Source organism: Montipora foliosa, chromosome 3 (genome assembly GCF_036669935.1).
Source record: "Montipora foliosa isolate CH-2021 chromosome 3, ASM3666993v2, whole genome shotgun sequence".
In the NCBI taxonomy this organism is placed as follows: domain Eukaryota; kingdom Metazoa; phylum Cnidaria; class Anthozoa; order Scleractinia; family Acroporidae; genus Montipora; species Montipora foliosa.
The window spans coordinates 70488121-70508120 of record NC_090871.1 but is presented as its reverse complement, the minus strand read 5'-3'; the positions used below and the strand labels follow the sequence as shown (position 1 = coordinate 70508120).

Sequence of the window (20000 nt, the reverse complement as noted above, 5' to 3'; positions counted from 1 at the left end):
ATAGTTTTTCCAAATGGAGCGAATTCTTGCTCCACCACCTAGATCAAAGAGGGTTACATGAAACCTGAAGAGCGAAAAGGAGGAGTTCTGGATGCCAATTGTTGGTACTATTCCATCAGTGGAATCTGTGCAAAATAATAAAAAAGAAACATTTGGACAAACCTAATAAGTGGACATGTAACTATTAAATATGTGCATGATAAAAACCTTAGCAAAAATACTTTTAAGGACATTAACAGACCTTTGAAGATCAATATTATTCATGATCACAAGGTTTCTTACCAAGATCTTTCTACTAAAAAAAGATCTTGAAGTCAGCCCTTGCAAATTAAAGTTCCATGACCTTAATTAACCTGATCTTTTTTTCTTAATTCTTTGGAAGATTACAAGATCCATTAGAATCTGCAAGTAATTTTGACAGTTGGAGGCATTCAGAGATCATTCAATGACCCTTCCAAGATGTTGAAAATGTTTCTGTTACACAGGTCTTACAGGTCTTGAAGATCTCAAAGATCCTTAATGATTGTGTAACATGCAAGACCACAAAAGTTTGTCGTCACCTTAGCACTGAAACTATGTTGTTCAGAACTGCACACAGTCTCACCCACCTAACATTCCCATCATTTGTCAACTTAGTCCCCTATAAAATAGTCTATGGCGGCAGTGTTTTCACCATGCCATGCCCTTGCGGGATTCCCGCAAGAAAACAGAAATGGCACATTAAAGCCATGTAAATGCACCCACTTGGGGGCACAGGGATGCTACAAGAAAAACAGACTTTTGCAAGCAAGTCAGTCACACCAGCGTATCACAGCTTTGACATGACTGCCATATTGGATCAGGTGGGTACTTTGTGTAACAGATATTTTAGAGTGCGGGCTCATGTTATTCTTTGTAGCACAGGAAATTTAATAGATTTTTTCGCCCTAAAATACCAGGGATTTAAGAAAGTGTAGAAGATCATTGAAATGCAAGCAAAGATCAAAAAGCTGTTTCACTGCAGAAAGACCATGTTTTTCAGAGTGAGTGGCAGTTGAAATACACATGGTTTGCTTATTATGATGCCGACAAAAAGATCTGGGCATGAAATTAACTTTTTTGCTCAGGTGCCAGCTGGCGACTAATGGGGAAAATTTGTTCGCCAGGTCAAAAATTTTGGTTGCCAACTTCGCATGCAAGGAAAGTCATAATAATATTAAATAGCACAAAAAAACAGCACGAGAAAGATCTCTAAAGGCATTGTTGTTTTCGGCTTTGACTTTTAGTTTGGTGATGGTGTTCTTTAGGGTTATTAGAAATGGAGCGAAGCACAGTCCATGCTTTCCAACCCACTTTATGTTAAGGGTAAAGGTTGCTTTTTGAAGGTTCCATGCAAATTTCAAACTCATAATTTATGCAATGTCCAGCTTCATTATCAAATATATTATCAATATCAAGCTAGTTCCAAGGAGGTCCTTCAGTAATATGCTAAAGCTACGTTTTCAGCATTCACAACTGACGATGGATTTAAGTTTTCAATTAACCTTCTTGCTGAAACTTCGTCTTCACGTAACTGGCTAGAAGCATACCGTGTTTAAGTGCGCCCACGATCCCATGAAGCAGCTGAAACAATATGGCGCCTAGTAAACACGGTGATCAAAGTACATTTGTGCTGTTAATTAACAATGTGAGAAACCAATTTTCTTGTAGTACTTATACAGTATTTTAATGGGGAAAGAAAGGTGAGTCGTGTTCTAGCTACCATTTCCAAACGATTTCATCATATAAAGATTCCAATACAAAAGTTGTCTACTGTTTATCCTGGGTTATCAGACAAAACGTGATTCGCCAGCTGGCGACCAGTTCTGAAAATCTATTCGCCAGCACTCAATTTGTGGTCGCATTGGCGACCAGTGAGTCGCAATTTCAAGCCCTGAAGATCATGACCTGTAAGATCTGTCCCAATGCAAACAAATCAAAAACATTTACTATGGTATCTATGATGATGATTTCAAGAGCTCTCGCGGAATCACTACCTCTGTTGCTATCTTCTCTTCGAGATTTACGTGGCGGGAACACAAACATGGCCACGATGCCTAGCCCTCTCTCCTGGGCATCCGGCATCCTCGAGCTCTGGTACTCCCTGCTCTACCTCGCAGTCTTCAGGTACGCTTGTTGTGCCCTCATTTATTTCAACTTATAGCTTGTTTGGCAATACTTTGGTTGCCTCTACTCTTTCCAGCACGTCCTCCGCCAACTTGCCGGTAGTGGTCAGGGGCTCTTGTGGTGGCGTGACCAGATCTGAGTCCTCCACATTTCCAAACCTCCAGTCACGTATAAGCTTGTTTCTAAAATTACAGACCTTCATCCAGACAATTTTGGGGCCCAAGAAGTTGAACCCTAAGCGTTTTTTTTTTTGGAGGGGAAACTGGTGGTATCAGGGTCTAAGAAATGGGTCATTGAAATAGCAGACATTGTCACAATCTTTTCTATGATTCTTTGCCACACCTTCCCTTCTCACTGGAAAGATTTAAACCAGTACAAGTTACTCATTATTCAGACAGCAAGGTGTCTTTCTGACAAATCGAGGCATGCGTCAGGTTCAACTGACTGGTTTCACATGCACCCAGACCTCTACAATTTTCAAACCAGATCTCCGGCCACCACTTCAGCTGCTTCAGGCTCCTCCACTTCCCCTGCCTTGTCACTAACAGAGCCTCTGGCGTCTTCGGGCAATCCCCGGTCTAGCCAATATTGCCACTCCTGGAATGATGGGCACTGTCACTGGCCCTTAGGCCACTGCCAGTTTTGTCACTTCTGTGAAACGTGCCATGGGGACCACCCTTGCATCTGCTTTGCACAGAGAGAACAGTCCCGCTCCCCTTCTCAGTCAAAGGGGGGTCACCGCCGTCGCTAGGCCACCTCTAGCTAATTCAGCTGTAAATAGTTTTGATTCTGTTCTTGTTGGTTCTCATGGTAACTTTTCAGCGTAAGGGTTGCATTCTCATTTTGTTTTACCTTCTCAGCAGCAGGGTCTGCCAAGTTCCAGTTTTTTGTTGTGTTCTCCAGCCATGTGTCCTTTAAGACTGGCTTCTCAGCTTACTCCCATAAATGTGGATAGATTCCAGCATGAACACCGTCATCACTCTAACCCAGACAAAGTTGCATATGTGGTCCAAGGCTTTCACAAGAGTTTTCACCTAGGCTTCAACTACAGTACTTCCTTGAAGTCAGTAACAGGGAATAATGGCTTCTGCACTGCTGAACCCTCAGGTCATTGACAATTACTTGCAGTCCGAAGTTCAGACAGGCAGGCTGGCAGGCCCCTTCTCTCATCCTCACCTGCCTGTCCTTCACATGAGCCGTCTTGGTGTCATCCCCAAACGCCACCAACCTGGGAAATGGCATCTTATCCTGGACCTGTCTAGCCCTTCTGGCCACAGTGTCAACAACAGGATTGTGGGCGAGGATAATTCTCTGCAGTACATGAACTCAAGATAGATGACATTATTGCAGGCATAATGCGGCTGGGGCGTGGTCCCTTATGGCAAAATTTGATGATAAAAATGCATACTGTATTGTGCCAGTCCATACAGAAGATCGCCAGTTGCTGGGTATGAAATGGCAAGGTGCCCTTTATGTCGATATAGCCCTGCCTTTCAGTGTCAGGTTAGCTCCATATATCTTTACATGTATAGCAGATTTAGTGGAGTGGGTAGCCAAGCTAAACTACGATGTCACCTTCCTGATGACTTCCACACTCTTGGCCCTCCTGGCTCCTCTGTCTGTCAACAAAATCTGGACAGGTCTATTGACTGTTTTTCCAAGCTTGGCATCCCCCTCCATCCAGACAAGCTAGAAGGGCCGCAAACGTTCTCAATCATCCTGGGCATTGAACTGGACTCTCTTAATCTGCAGGTACACCTTCCTCAGGACAAATTTGATAGGATAACTGCCTTGTTGGATGACTGGTCACAGCGTTGGTGTAGACGCAAGGAACTAGAGTCTCTAATAGGTCACCTTCAGCATGCCTGCAAGGTTGTACCCCAAGGTCGCTCTTTCTTGCACTGAATAATCAACCTGCTATGCACTTTCGACGCAATGACCACCTGACTCATCTCAATCAAGAGTTCTTTATATTTCTTGACCTACCCTGGCGGCGAAAGTTTTTCCAGTCTTGGAATGGTTGCAGCTTCCTTCAGTACCCCCAGTGGGCTCCACTCCCTGACTTTGAGGTTTCTTCAGATGCCTCTGGGGCTTTTTGGTTGCGAAGCAGTCTTCCAGGGTCACTGGTTTTCAGGGGCATGGCTCCCAACACAGGTCTCTGAGTGTATCTAACTTACAAAGAACTTTCCCTATCGTCGTGGCAGCTTACCTCTGGGGTCGCCTATGGGCCTCCATACAGGTCAACTACCTATCAGATAACCATTCAGTAGTGGAAATTCTGCGGTCTGGCACTTCAAGAGCCCCTACCATCATGTCCTTGGTTTGCTATCTGTCCCTGTTGGCAGCTTGTCACTTCTTCTCTTTCACTGCTTCCCCAGTTAGAGAGAAGTGTAACCTGATAGCAGACTCCCTGTCTCGCATTCAGTTTCAGCACTTTCACTGGCTAGCCCCTCATGCAGACTCCATTTCGACCCAGATTCCACAGCAGCTCCTCTCCGACTTGGAACTTCGCTGTCAGATAAATGCCACTTCTACTTGACTCAGGGTCTTGCCCCTTCTACCAGGAAAGTTTATGCTTCTGCCCAATGCCGCTTCATGGATTTCTGTGCTCAGGACAATAGCCTGTCTCCTTTGAGATCAGCTCTTCCAGGCAGTGAAGATGTGCTCATCTGTTTCTGTAGAATTACTCCTAGTCGCTTCATGCTAAGAAAACCGGAGATAAGCACTGGCCTGATGGGCCTTCTGGCTCATAAGCAGACACTTTACGCGCTGATGAGTTCACTGTCAATTCCTCCTTCAATCCCGACATCCACCTTGCCATCAGTGATATCCAAGCAGATTCCCTAGTCAATCCAAACAGCTTCGGGATTCAAATTAAGTGCTCTAAGACGGACCCCTTTCAGCAAGGTTGATATATCTACATTGGTGCTGGGAAACGTGATCTGTGCCTTGTACACACCCTTACCCAGTATCTACATTTCCGTGGTTCAACTCTTGGCCCACTCTTCCTTCTCTCTAATGGCACCCCCCTACATCACCCATGGCTGACATCCAGTATTCAATCTATCTTCTCTGCTCCTGGGATTCCTGGTTGCTACACCAGTCATAGCTTCCGCATTGGCGCAGCTACTTCAGCAGCCTCTCGTGGCTTACCAGGTCACCTCATCAAGATGCTTGGCAGATGGTCCAGTGATGCATATCAGATCTATATTCACACTCCCGTCAGTACTATTGTTGGGGTAGCAAACCTTCTCACTTGACAGGTATTTCTTGCATATCTTTCTCTTTTCCTAGTTGTTTTTGTAGGGTTCCTCGAGACTTTGGTAGTTCGGGGCCAGGGCTTCCCCCAGCCCTGAGCCCCTCTTTCCCTCTCCGATCTGGCTTGCATCAGCTTGGAGAGTCCCTTGGGCTTGGAATGGGGCCCATGGCTGGGTTGCAGAGATTTGCCAGCCACGGAGGCAGTATTCTAAGGGCTGGCTGGCCACAGTGGAAGCCCCTGGGTATCCCAGGCACCCACCTTCCACCTAAGCGAGGCAGTTGGTTAAATTTGGTTAAATGTAATTTAACTAAGTTAACCACCACACGCCACAAGCTTAGTGGTCAAGCAGTTCATAAGCTTAGCAGTCAAGCGGTTCACAAGCTTAATGGCAATAAGCGGTTCACAAGTTTAGCAGTTGAGCGGTCCACATGTTAAGCGGTCAAGCGGTCCACAAGTTAAGTGGTCTTGCGGTCCACAAGTTAAATGGTCAAGCGGTCCACTAGCTTAGTGGGAATCCAGCGGCCAATCCCATAAGTGAAGGCTCACATGGTACATGGTAGCGTTGTACACTGCTAGGATCTGCAACTTCTTTGTTGAACATTTGTGCAGTTGTCTGTGGAGTAGTTCATTTAACGTCTCGCCGCCCCCCCCCCCCCCCCCCCCTTCCCCTCACTTGGTGTAAAACAGTGTTACTTCACAAATTAATAAATTTATATTGTGAACAGAATCAACAGATCAATTAATCAATCAACGGCTGGATTTACCCCACTTTGTCAGCAATCTTTCTAACTCCCACTCTCCATCTCGCTCGATTCATGGAGTCCTTTTTCTCCAAACCAACGCTCTTGCTCTCCTTCTCCACTTGCGTCCTTCACGTCTTCTTTGGTCATCCTCGCTTCCTCTTGCCCTTCACTTCAAACTCCAACGCTTTTCTTAGAACATGCCCATCATCCCTCCTCAACACATGCCCGTACCACCTCACTCCATTTGCCTTTGCCATCTGAACCACTGTTTCCTTCAATCGCAACATCTCCATCAGGTCCTCTGTCCTCTAGCATCGCAGGCCAGCCTTAAGCAATGGTTCCCATCCAGCACATCTCTAACAGGTTATTCAACGGCCTTGGTCGGTCCATACAGGGAAACCTGTGCCCTCATTCTCGAGACCATACTCGAGACCTTGGGCACAGTTTTTCTCTATACAGGCCTCCTGTCCGGTGAATAGCATATATGTATTACCCCGTTATGGAATGATATATCTGCTGTAAATACTGAGACTATTCCTGCCTTCGAAAGGAGTGCCTTGCCAATTATTGTGTAGCAATGTAAAATTTATTTTGTAAGTACTCTAGTTACTGGTTTCAGTTGTTCAAATAATGCCAGATAATGGATAAGTCATGTATGGAAACCAATTGCACTATCCAATGGATAGTGATTTATCCAGTGGATAGCTCTGTCCACTTTTTAAAAAACTGGGGCCAGGTCTATTAAATAATTTGTTTATTTTTCTCTTTTACCCATCATCCCTCTCTTTTTTTTAACATCCTGTATTGTCTTCTGCCTGTTAGGATTATTCACTATGTATCTGTGGGATTACACTCTTTCTGTGAATGTCATGTATTGCATGATTTCCTTCAATTAATGTTTCTCCAAAGATGAGATCAATAATGAATGTTTAATATTAGGGCCGTTTATACGAGAGAAAATAAGCCGCGACTAAATCTGGCCGCGGCTTACGTAAGCCGCGAACACCCCGTATAAATGGTACAAAATCCACGTTCACGGCTTGAGAAACTCAAGCCGCGGCTTATCCTGGCCAGGGAGTTTATACTCGTATAAATAGTTCCTTTCGCGGCTTACTTAAGCCGCGGCCAGAGTTAGCCGCGGCTTATTTTGTCTCGTATAAACGGCCCTATTGTCATATTATAAAATTTAATGTTTGCTCACCTGTGTTTTGAATCACGCAACCATAGCAAAATATACCGAAACACTGGTGATCACACTTGAGTTGTCAACAAATGTGCAGTGCATTACCAATCAAATCGCGAGAGAATTTAACAACGTTCTGCCCCTTTCGATTCCTATAAGTTGGCAATATCTCAAAGAAAGAGATCGCGAATTTCACATTAATTGATCTCTGTCGCTTTTGAAGATTGTTTTCGCACTGACAACGATCACCTGTTTTTAAATAATTATTAAGACTCGAAAGTCGGAAGTCTTCTAACAACTACGCTTTTCCACATTAACAAAATTACTTTCTGCAAGATTTCTTTCTGTAGTGTAAAGTAACACCAACACTGGTTTCATATTAGTTCTGTCCGATGTACATATCGGATGTACATGTCAACATAGCCTTAATTTGCGACGACTGTATCGAAAAAGTAATCTAATTTTACAAACCTCCCGTCAAATCGGCAACTGTTGACGTTTTCCCCGCATTATCCAGACCCACCATTAAAAGAGTAACTTTCCTGGGAAATAAAGTAGAAGTTAAAAATCTAAGGCTTTCCTAAAATCCCGACTTCTTTCCGGCGATCAATTTGAAGAAATTGCATAAACAGTCACAAAGACGAGCAAAAATCAACTTACTTCCATGGTTCTCTTCTTTTTTTTATCCAAGTAAAACAATTTGCCATAAGACTAAACATCACTGGCAAGGTATTTGCCTCGAAATTAAATCTTTATACAATATGAAACGGCAAAAATACGACAGGATGCTGTTCGATGTCGACGGCATTTTGTGATTGTGTCGCTGTCTCGATATCTGTCACGTGACTTTACATGTGAAGAGGGAGACGTTTTGTTTCCTTGACAACGACAGAAGAAAGAAATGATCCCAAAAGAAATAAACAAGGAGAGTGATATAAAATAAATTTTAGAAAAAAAGTGCCATAATTTTTTTAACAAATCAAAGACGTTTCGGGTGTAGAACACTTCTTCAGTGTAAAGAAAGCCGTTAAAATAAGCACGAAGAAAGCGGAAATGGTGGGTCACGCATGCATCAAGTCACCTTTGAATTTAGTTGAAATTGATGTTACAGTTGTACAGTTCCCAGCTGGAAAATCAACTTCATTTCACTTTGCTTCTGTTGAAGGCAGGACCTGTTGAAGGTTAGTACCGTGCATAGCTACCGCGCATAGGGTAACTGCAAACAAGGATGAGGCTTGGCAGCTAAGCCAACACGTGGAATCTCAAACTCAGCAGTCAACGTACCGTCAACGCGCCAATTTGCGTAAAGTTGACTATAAAGTCATGGCAGACAAAGTCTTGATCGTTGGTGGAGGAGGCAGAGAACATGCAATTGCTTGGAAACTCGCTCAGTCAAATCATGTGGGCCAGATACTGATCGCGCCAGGGAATGCAGGAACGGCTGGGATGCTGTTGAAAACAGAGAACGTCTCATCTTGTGTGCTTGATCAGAACAACCGCCAAAACGTTGTGAAATACTGTGCGGACAACAACGTGGATTTTGTTATTGTTGGTCCCGAAGCACCTCTCGCAAATGGCCTCTCGGACGCTCTCAGGGAGAATAATATTCCGTGTTTTGGACCAAGTAAGTCTGCCGCACGAATCGAGTCAAGTAAACACTTCGCCAAAGAATTTATGAAACGACATAAAATTCCCACAGCTCGCTGGAAGGCATTTACAGATGTCGAAGAAGCTTGTAAACATATTGAAACGGCTGATCATGAAGCGTTGGTTGTGAAAGCCAGTGGACTGGCAGCGGGTAAAGGTGTTGTTGTTGCTGACAGCAAAGAGCAAGCGATGCAAGCTGTCAGGGATATGCTGCAGGTGAGACTGGGAGAGAGGTGATCCACGAGAAATCAAAGTGGCTATGCGCCACTGAACTCGGAAAATGAAATATGCAATGTTAAAACGGGCAACCCTAAAACCAGGAATCTGGAATCACATGTCATCGTGGCCCAGTGGTTAGGGCGCTTGCCTTGAGATCCGGAGATCCCAGGTTCAAGACTCGCTCTGACCACTTGTTGAATTTGATCCCGGTGGTCCCTGGTTCAACTTCCCAGCTGCACTTGTAAATAGCCAACTGGTTTGCCCCCGGCCAGTTGGGATTCTTAACAGTTGTAGTTGTTGTGTTCTGTTGTTTCGTTGATTCATTGGCCCTGAAAAGCCCCTATGGGGAGAGGTCAATTATGTATGTATGTATGCATGTATGTATCGTTTTACCAATACAGAGAGTAAAAACTATCCCAAACATCCATAAAAGCTAACCTTGGGCCTAAAAACGTTTGTTTGGGCCTAATTAGGCCTAAGGTTAGCTTTTATGAATGTTTAGGATATTTTTTACTCTCTGTATTGGTAAAACGGAGTAACTGCAGAATACCCCGCCATTTTGAAGCTGCACCTCTGAAAAGGCTGGATACGCGGATACGCAGTCGAAAATACCACCCCTCCCCAAGTAAACTTCTAAGTAGTATGTTGTGAAGTGGATACGCGGATACGCAGTCGAAAATACCACCCCTCCCCAAGTAAACTTCTAAGTATATTGTGAAGTGGATACGCGGATATGCGGATACGCAGTCGAAAGTACCACCCCTCCCCAAGTAAACTTCTAAGTAGTATGTTGTGAAGTGGATACGCGGATACGCAGTCGAAAATACCACCACTCCCCAAGTAAACTTCTCAATATATTGTAAGAACCAAACTGCAAAATTTCGCGAGAATGCTTAGGCCTAATCACTGAAACGAGTGCTTTCTTCTTCACACGATCTCGTGAAAAAGTGTAGTTAACCGAAGCGTAAACTGAAAGCTAAAATTCTACGAGAATGCTTAGGCCTAATCACTGAAGCGAGTGTTTACTAGGCTTAATCAGTAAACGAATGCTTTCTTCTTCACACGATCTCGTGAAAAGTGCAGTTAACCGAACCGTAAAATGAAAGCTAAAATTTTACGAGATTGCTTAGGCCTAATCACTGAAACGAGCGCTTAGGCTTAATCAGTAAAGGAGTGCTTTAATTTCTTCTTCACACGATCTCGTGAAAAAGTGTAGTTAACCGAAGCGTAAAATGAAAGCTAAAATTCTACGAGAGTGCTTTGGCCTAATCACTGAAACGAGCGCTTAGGCTTTATCAGTAAACAAGTGCTTTCTTCTTCACACGATCTCGTGAAAAAGTGTAGTTAACCGAAGCGTAAAATGAAAGCTAAAATTCTACGAGATTACTTATTAGGCCTAATCACTGAAACGAGCGCTTAGGCTTAATCAGTAAACGAGTGCTTTCTTCTTCACACGATCTCGTGAAAAATTGTAGTTCACCGAAGTGTACAATGAAAGCTAAAATTCTACGAGAGTGCTTTGGCCTAATCACTGAAACAATACGTGAAGTATTTTCCACTGCGTATCCGCGTATCCACATATCCATGCATATACTACAGAGCATTTTGAAGTATATTACACGAAGTTGGTATCCAGTTCCCATGTGTGATGTCCGTGTATCCACGTATCCGGGTATCCATGTTTTCCACTGCGTATCCGCGTATCCGCGTATCCGCGTATCCACTTCTCAATATAGTTTAAAGTTTACCTGGGGAGGGGTGGTACTTTCGACTGCGTATCCGCGTATCCAGCCTTTTCAGAGGTGCAGCTTCAAAAATAATGGTGGGGTATTCTGCAGTTAAGCCGGTAAAACAATGACCTGTGATTCCGGATTCTGGGTATTAGGGTTGCCCTGTGAAAACACTGGAGCCAGTGAATTGTATTTTACAGTTGCAGCTAAGTTACCTGACTTGAGAATGGAAGCGAGGCTGCTGGTGACCCAGTGTTTTCAAATGGTACAGTCGAATCTCAACTATCCGCACTCGTTGGGACTAGACAAAATGGTCCGGATAATCAAGAATATGAATATTAATGAGGAACAATATATCAGATATCAGGATATCAGCTATCTGCCCTTTAATAATGCCATATCCAGCTGACAAATTGGTTCATTTTTCTTCTTTCTCAATTCGCAAAATTATAGTCTGTTTATCTTTTATCAAAGGAACGGATCGCTTATGCTTCAAGGACATGATGGTCGTGAATAAACATTCGTGACGTAGTGTAGCCTGTTTGCCGAACGAGCCAATAGAGTGTGAAATTTGACTTAGCAACAAAGCAAAACTCTAAGCCAATCAGAACTCATTCAAAAGTTCTGCATTAGTTACGACGTGTGCGAGCACTGCTTTATTTTACTAATGAAAGTGAAGCAAACTCACCTTTACTTCACTTTTCAATGCTGTAGTTTTAAAAAGAATATGGCTACAGATCTTGATCATGACTAATAAATATTCATGACAAAATTGGGACCAGAGAAAAAGTCCGGATAATTGAGAAATCCAGATAATTGAGGTCTGGATAATCGAGGTTCGACTGTAATGTGAACTAATAGCCCTTTCTGAAGTAAATTAAGGCATTGACCCCAACCTGAAATGTCCAAGCACAGAAATGACGTAACCAACGGTGTTAAAAATCATAAAGGTAAATCCAGCAACCAGAAAATGATAAAGTTTTGCCATTTAGCTGAGAAGATTTCTGTAATAAAAATAACTTTGACAAGTCATGTGATAATATATCATCCTATATAACATTTAAGATTTCACATCTTATTGCTGCTAACGATGTCCCAAAATTATTTTGTGTTATATAAAATGGATTGATTAATTAATTAATTACCGTAGTTATTCGGTTATAAGGCGCACTCGGTTATAAGACGCACCCCAAACTTAGCAATTTAATCAAGCTAAGTTCCCAAACTGAAAATTATGCGAAAATACTTGGTTATAAGACGCACCAAAAAATTGAGAGTTATGAAAAGGATGTAATGAATTTGAGAACAATTATCCTTACACAATTGGCATGCAAACTCTTTTTGTTAACGTAAAGAGCGTGAAAAAGGCACGCATTTAATGATATACGTAAAAACAAAAGCTAAAAGTTCACACCTGAAATGATAAACATACAACGCAAACGCATGTTTATTTGAACCTTCCGACTTAATAAATAGTCAGAGTTCAGACTTCAGACTTCAAGCGAAAGCGAACAGCGCAAAAACTTCCACGGAAAGTCATTCAAAAGTGTTCGACAGCTGAATATCAACACGAAAATACTTGGCTATAAGACGCACCCCAATTTTAGCACTAACTTGCCACCCAAAGACAGATTTTTCTTGAAAAAACCGTGCGCCTTATAACCGAATAACTACGGTAATAGTTAGACCACCCCGCACATATGAAACAGATGGGGATGCTCGTCGTCTCGCTTACAGTACAGGTCAGAGATAAGCGGCCAATGCACACGCAAAACGCACGCACAATTTTTGCGTAAACGCGTGTTGAAAAACTTGTGCAGACGCACATTTGCACACATTTGATACACGTGTTTCCTTTTGTTTTTCACTCGCATGACTGTGTTATCTATGGCATTGTTCTGCACAACAAAAAACAAAACAGAAGGCAATTCCTACTAACACCGCTAAAAGGATGTCTCCGCCGACAGCGAAAGAGCCGATACGTTTTCCTTTACGTGTATTTTGCCCGGGTTTTTCGGTGGCGCTCAACAATTTAATCACTGAACGAATGAAAAAAAAAATTCGGAATTTTCTTATCTCCGGCTCTACAAGTCATAAGCAAGTGCTTAGAATGGGAAAACACGTTGTTGTTGGAGTTTTAATTTGTAATGAAATTTTTATTTGGATGCGCCAGACGTAAACAGTGCTTGCGAGGGAACTTGAGTTACCGGTATAATGTTTTAATTCAACAAGACACGCGACGCGTCAATTTGTTGTTTTCGCGATTTTGTGACGTGATCTCTGATTCTGTCAGACGTAAGAAAGTGCTTGAGACGAGAAGTGTTTCATTTTAGAAATGAACTCTATTTTGACGAGCCAGACATAAGAGGTTTTTGCAAGCGTTGTTGTAAGCTTATTTATAACTTTTGATAAGAAATACGAAGGTCATGTGTGATGGTTGATTTCTGAATGGGAAGTTTTAAATTTTCATATCTCTGGTTCCATAAAACGTAAGAAAGTGCTTGAAATGGGAAAATGTTCTGTTTGTTTTACCTCTTAATCGAATGAAATTTATCTGCGAGCGAATTGTATGTATGTTACTGTATGTCAATAAAGACAAGCGACGCGCCATGTGAGATAACCGATTCTAGTCTGACGATATTGCGACAAGAAGTTCTGAATTTTCATACCTCAGGTTCTTTGAGGCCTAGGAAAACGCTTGAAACGGGAAAATGTTCCCTTGTGTAAGCTCTTATTGGAATTTGAATTCATTCTGACGCGACAGACAATATTAGTTTTGGCGAGCGACGCCTCATTATTGACAATTTCGCGGGAAGAAGTTTTGAATATTCATATCTCTGGCTCTTTAAGGCGTAGGAAAGCGCTTGAAATGGGAAAATGTTCCGTTGTTTAACCTCTTATTTGAAATTAAATTCATTTTGATGGGCCTGACAAGACGAGTTTTTGCGAGCGGATTGTATCTCTCATTTTTACAGACACGCGACATTGATATGTGTGACAATCGATTCTTCTGACGATTTCACGACAAGAAGTTTTGAATTTTCATATCACTGGTTCGACAAGGCTTAAGAAAGTGCTGAAAACGGGAAAGTGTTAACATTTTCATGCGCCCGAAATAAATATTGCGCGAGCGAATTGTTACGCTTTTTTTTTAATCAAGAATACCCCACTACTTATTTCCACATGTTTACCTGTGAACTGAAACAAACACGGTGCTGGGTTTGCCAAACAATGTTCAGCTCAATTGCCATTGCCATATACATTTATACAATAGAAAGCTATTAAAACTAACAATGATATAACCACAATAGGTCGACAGTGGGCTAACTCATACATACTAATGAGCTTTGCTTTATGCGCGTATTTCATGCATGTGTCAAAGACGCAGACGCATGCGTGTTTGACACGCAGGCACGTTTTACACGCACATTTTGGGCCGCATATCTTCGACCTGTACTGTAGGGGTGTAAATTTTGGATTTTGGTCTCGCTTAGGGTGTTCCGGGCAAAGCGCCAATATTTTAAGCCGCCAAGGTCTCATTTAGGGTTCCGCGAAGAAACACAGAATTACGCGAAGAGAAACAGAAGTCAAATTTTCTTTTTAATAAACATGTTTTGTTTAGGGGTCAAAATATGCTTAGGCCACGCCCAGATGGTCTCCTTTAGGGGTTAAATTCAAAATTTCCGACGAGCATGATTCCCATCTGTTCCCCCCCGAGAGAGAGACCAGATTACATGGAGTATTGACCAACAAATGCACTCTTCAAAACACAGGTCAAGGAATGGAACCTCTGTGTAAGGACTGCTTTCACCATCTTGTGCAATATGAATTTTTGGAGTTCATTTGTTTGTAGGCAAGGATTTTCGGTGAAGCTGGATCAACAGTGGTAATAGAGGAAAAGTTAGAAGGCGAGGAAGTATCTGTAAGTTTTTCAATGTTTGGAAAAAACTGAAGGGCATGTAGCTTCAACAATCATCATCATCGTCATCATCATCATGATTATTATTACTATTTGGCTCATCCTAGTATATGCCCTTACTGTTGCGAGCATGGTCGAGCAGGCAAGAGCAAAGGAGAAAACCATTAATCTACTCAAAGTGCCAGTACCTCATGTTTAAGAACGTTTTGGGAGGTAAAATTACCGCCAAGAACCTTGGGATAAGATAATGTGGACTTCATTAATTTTATATAACCAGTGCTTCATGTCCAATCTTAAGGTTGAATTCAGTATAATGGAGTTGATGACAAGGAGCAGTTGTGCAGCCATTGGGGCCAGTGGTGATTAGAGAAAAGCATAAACTAGAATTACTTGTGCTCTTGGACCTATAAACATTGAAGTATGTTTTAGGTCATTGCATTTTTGTTTGTTGATTCCTTGTTTTTTGACTTGCATATTGAGCAGTATAATAATTATGGAGAAGGTTCATGTAGTCTCCATCTTGGAACTGGCTGCCAATAGTAAAACCCCACCTAAGTCTTAGCCACTCGTTCGCCATTTTGCAACACCTATGCTAATATTACACTTAACTGTCGTAGGTTCTTTGCTTTACTGACGGAAGAACCATTGCTGTTATGCCACCTGCCCAAGATCACAAGCGTTTGCTAGACAATGACCAAGGACCCAATACAGGAGGAATGGGTGCCTACGCACCCTGTCCACAGGTTGGTCAGCACAATGGAAAGTAATGTTTTGTAAATCATACCTATTGATTCATGTATTTAACTTGTGTATGCAACATACGACACATTTTCCCCATAGGTTTGGCTTTAATGCTATATTTGACAACTGAAATTCAAATTCTGTTGATTATAGATATCTGAGATAGCAAGAGAAGAGATCACCAGGGAAGTTCTTCAAAAAACAGTTGATGGTTTGCGTGAAGAAGGCTGTGAGTTTGTCGGAGTTCTATTTGCTGGCATGATGATAACATCTTGTGGGCCCAGAGTTCTAGAGTTTAACTGCCGCTTTGGGGATCCAGGTAAAAAAAAAAGAATATTGCATAACCAAGTGGGGATATAAACTTTAGCTTTGAAAACTAGAGATATCACATCAGCACAAGAAGATAAAATTGGTATCCCCTACACACAGAGGTTTCATTAGACCTGGCAACCGGCAAATTCAGCTGGCCACTCCCTAAGTTATCAATGCCTACTTTTTTGATGAATTACACGATCCTCACCCTTTCACTTCGATCCATTTTAATTTATTTTAATTTAATAAAGCAACTTGAATATCAAGAAAGCTTTAATTTGCTGTATGTTGTGCTTCTTTTTGGATGTTGGATATTTTTATGAATTCCTAGTTATTTGCACCCAGGTTAGCCACTCCCCAACAGGATCTTTGCAGTCTACCATGTTGGATAAATAGAGGAGAAAGACTGTTGCCAAATGTTGCCTCAATCAGTTCACATTCACTACGTCCTTCCGGTTTCCACGTCTTTTATTAAAAATGGAAGACACAATAATTGTTTCTTAGAATTAGAATGACAGTGCTTTTGAGTCCGACTATGAGTAATGTGGATTAAAAACTTAGTCTTCACACGTTCAGAGTTTTCAATAAGAGCAGGTGGCCAACAAAACTCACCGCCTACTTCTCTGTGGAAATTATACCCCAAATTTGGCCCATAACATGAGAGACATTCATACAGAACATAAGCCTTGGATCCACAAAGTTTTGTTAATGAAAAACAAAAGAGACGCCTGAATTGGTGTATTGCATGCTAGTGAGGTCGCAACTGGGGTATAGATCAGTGACCAGTTTGGTCACCTTATACTTCAAGAAATATTGATAAACTGGATCGTGTTCGACGGAGAGAAACAAAGATTATCTTAAGAAGTAATATAGCTATGAAGACCACCTAAAAAGTTTCAATATGCTGTCACTTGAAAAGAGATGCTATCTTTCTTGTGTAACATTCCTGTACAAAGCTCTAAATGGCTATTATAATTTGGACTGGACTTTGCTTCTGAATTTTTATTCCCATGCTGACTCTTGCAGGTTTAGACATATCGATGACTTTCATTAAAAGCCAAATTTTGCAAGCTCTACTAAAATATAATTTAAACATAGCTATTTTAATATAATTGTAGGTAAATGGAACTCTTTACCATTAGGGCTTAGATAAGCCCCTTCTCTGGCAACCATAAACATAAAATTTCTATTGAAAACCCTGTGCATTGTTTAGTTCATGGCTCAAACATTGTTCAAACAATGTGGCTCATGTAAACATCCATATTCTTAGCAGCTATAATTATTTAGAATAGAGAGGAGTTAAGGAGGAGATTACTAGTAAGTTGATTAATAATTAATCAACAATTAATCAGTAATTACGTAATTTTGTTGTCAGGGCCAAAAGCCAAATCTCCAACGCTTGTTACATCCACAGATTAACTTAAATTTGGTTTGCGAAGTTCATTAACTTAAAGCGGTTGCTAAAAGAAACAAACACAAATACGTTACTGCAATGAGCTAAGTGAACAGAAATCGACAAGAGAATTACAAACGACGAGTGGAAATAATACTTACAAATGTTGCATGGCTTTTAAAAACGGAACAAACTAAAGCAAGGGATGATAAAACTTCAACAAGGTAACATAGACTCTCCGAAGTACAAAATGAGAATGCATTTTAAGCAAAGCGGTGAATTTTATACTAATGAACTAAACAAAGGCAAAATTATGCAGGGAAAACTAACAGAAACGACATATAAGTGTGACAGAAAGTAATTCTAAAAACAAAGGTGAACAAAACATTCATGAAAATGCGGCAGCAACATTTGTATTGTTGGTGTTTGTAAAGATTGTCTCTGTTAGAAAGCTTGTATTGTTCATTCTTGAATCTGGAAAGTTTATAATTTAATTATAAACAAGGCACCATGGAAGTAGCCAGGGATGCAAGAAATAAACATGGTACAATGAGAACAAAAAAGGAAGGCAAACCATAAAAAAAAACATTAAATTTTCATTTGTTTGATTAAATTTACTACTGGTATGTTTAATGTCAGAATAGCTAACGCCACACATCTCCAAATCATTCAAATCATTCTAGAAAAAATTATCTTCTAACTGGGCCATTTGCAGCGACGTGTTAATAAATATTTGTGACTGATGTTGATGTGCAGATTGCTGGAAATGCCATTTCTGAGCTCCTAGATTTCAACATTTTTTGGGGGAGCATTCTCCCAGACTCCCCTAGGGAAAAGCGCTCTTAACGGCACCTTTATTGCCACAGCTTCACAAAACCAGCTTTACTAAAAGACTTATTGAAATCCCTGTACATGCAATGTAGTCATGTAATGTTCTGTCTCAATCTGATTATAATGACACCAATGGTTGCACAAACTTTGTTTGGAACAAGATGCGCTAATATGAATGGCTGACACGTCTGTAACTATGACAACATCAATATCCTCACCAATTTTAGGAACAAGAAAAACTCTAGTATTTCATCAATATCCATCAGAAGCATATGACCTGGAAGCGTGTAACTTGCAACTCTTTTCCTTGGAACAAAGCTGGAGATTTTAGGACACCAATTTTATGCCCAAAATATGGACAAAAATAAGATTGAAGCTTCATGTGTGGGAAAATGCATAAAACCGCAGCTCTGAACCAGAGTTAAACGTTTCAAGGACATAAGCTTCTGCATCCATAGAATAAAATCTTCTACTTAAGGGGCATGTTCTGTTGAGGCTGGTTGTCACTAGCAACGGAAAGGCACAAGAGCGCTTATTTCACCGTGAAAACGCAGTTGACTCAAGCACAAGGATCAAAATTCCTTTTCCTTGTGCTTGTTCTTATGCATGCATTCGTTTGCGCTGTGTGAAAATGAAACGTTGCACAAGCAGAAGGAATTTGCTACGTCTGACCAATTAAAGCACTCATTCCAGCTTCCCCGCGTCTGAGCATTTGAACAAAATGGCGGATGCCGTGGTTGATTTTGATGCTTGTGTCGACGTTCGTTTTCACCAGCTACTTTATCTTTGTGCTTGCACTTGTGCTTGTGTCGCTAGTGAAAACCAGGCTTTAACCCATTCACACGTCAAACGCCCTAGGACACCCCCCAGGACACAACACACCCCAATGAGGAGTAAAATTGTCTGGTATTAGACAGAGTAAAATCTCTTAAGTGGCACTCTCAGTGGTCAATGGCATAGCATTACCATGGTCTACATAAACAGAAATTTAAAGATTTTAACAAGACTTTGTAGGTGTGATAAAGTTAACAACCACATTAAGATCATGTTATAACTGTTTTCATTTGAGTTGGACACCCTTGAAATTCGAGTTTTAAATGAATTTGATTTTCAGAGACACAAGTCATTTTGCCTCTTTTAAGGAGCGATCTTTATGCAACCTTAATGGAGTGTGTCAATGGTGACCTTAGTCTGTCGCTCCCCGTGTGGCACACCGACAGATGTGCTGTTGGTGTGGTTGCCGCAAGTGGTGGCTATCCAGGTGCAGTGAAGAAAGGATGTGTCATTCATGGATTAAAGCACTTGGAGGTTTGTGGTACTTTCAGTTTTTAAACGTCTTTAGTTTTTGAGGCTAATACAGTATGGCATCAAGGAAAACCTTTTTTTTTTTACTTCTTTAATACATTCAGCCCTAAAGGCAGGGTTTTCAATTGAGGCAGTAGGCCGGATGTTTTATCCAGTAGTTTACCATTTCACATCCAGGGCCCGGTTGTTCGAAAGCCGATTAACTTAATCCAGGATTAGCGTAAACGTTGTTTTAATATTTTCAACTTTTCAGTGCAAGTTTCTGTTGGTTATTTTTGGTTTTCAAGATTGACTTCCCCTAATGTAAAGTTTTGCCAAATATCAGCTTTGTGCAACATTTTGGATAAGAGAAATAAACTCCTTGGTAATTTTTTAATCTGGGATTAGCGTTAATCGGCTTTCGAACAACTGGGCCCAGTACTTTGACGCTATAATTTCTTTCTTTTCAAACTTGGGTGTCTCAAGAAGCCATGAACCGAAGAAAGACAATCACGCGCAATAAATGCTTCAAACTAACAAGAAGTCACATTGCCTCATTTTGCTAACTAAACAGGATAATCGATCTGTTGGCAT

The 20000-nt window shown here is 41.3% G+C and overlaps 2 protein-coding genes across 2 annotated transcripts in view; one reads left to right on the top strand and one right to left on the bottom strand.

Moving 5' to 3' along the window:
* Window positions 1–8522, bottom strand: part of LOC137996294 (ADP-ribosylation factor-like protein 13B) — a 13557-nt gene extending 5035 nt beyond the window's left edge. The window contains exons 1-4 of the mRNA XM_068841701.1: window positions 8412–8522; window positions 7991–8208; window positions 7802–7872; window positions 1–125 (exon numbers count right to left, since the gene is read on the bottom strand). The exon at window positions 1–125 is cut by the window's left edge and continues 9 nt beyond it. Of these exons, the coding sequence (XP_068697802.1) occupies window positions 1–125; window positions 7802–7872; window positions 7991–8049 (255 nt within the window). The 5' untranslated portion in view covers window positions 8050–8208; window positions 8412–8522. The remainder of the gene's footprint in view (window positions 126–7801; window positions 7873–7990; window positions 8209–8411) is intronic.
* Window positions 8523–8597: 75 nt separating this feature from the next.
* LOC137998136 (trifunctional purine biosynthetic protein adenosine-3-like) overlaps window positions 8598–20000 on the top strand; it is a 26720-nt gene continuing 15317 nt past the window's right edge. The window contains exons 1-5 of the mRNA XM_068844571.1: window positions 8598–9193; window positions 14780–14848; window positions 15463–15588; window positions 15740–15905; window positions 19237–19430. Coding sequence (XP_068700672.1) covers window positions 8654–9193; window positions 14780–14848; window positions 15463–15588; window positions 15740–15905; window positions 19237–19430 — 1095 coding nt within the window. The 5' untranslated portion in view covers window positions 8598–8653. The remainder of the gene's footprint in view (window positions 9194–14779; window positions 14849–15462; window positions 15589–15739; window positions 15906–19236; window positions 19431–20000) is intronic.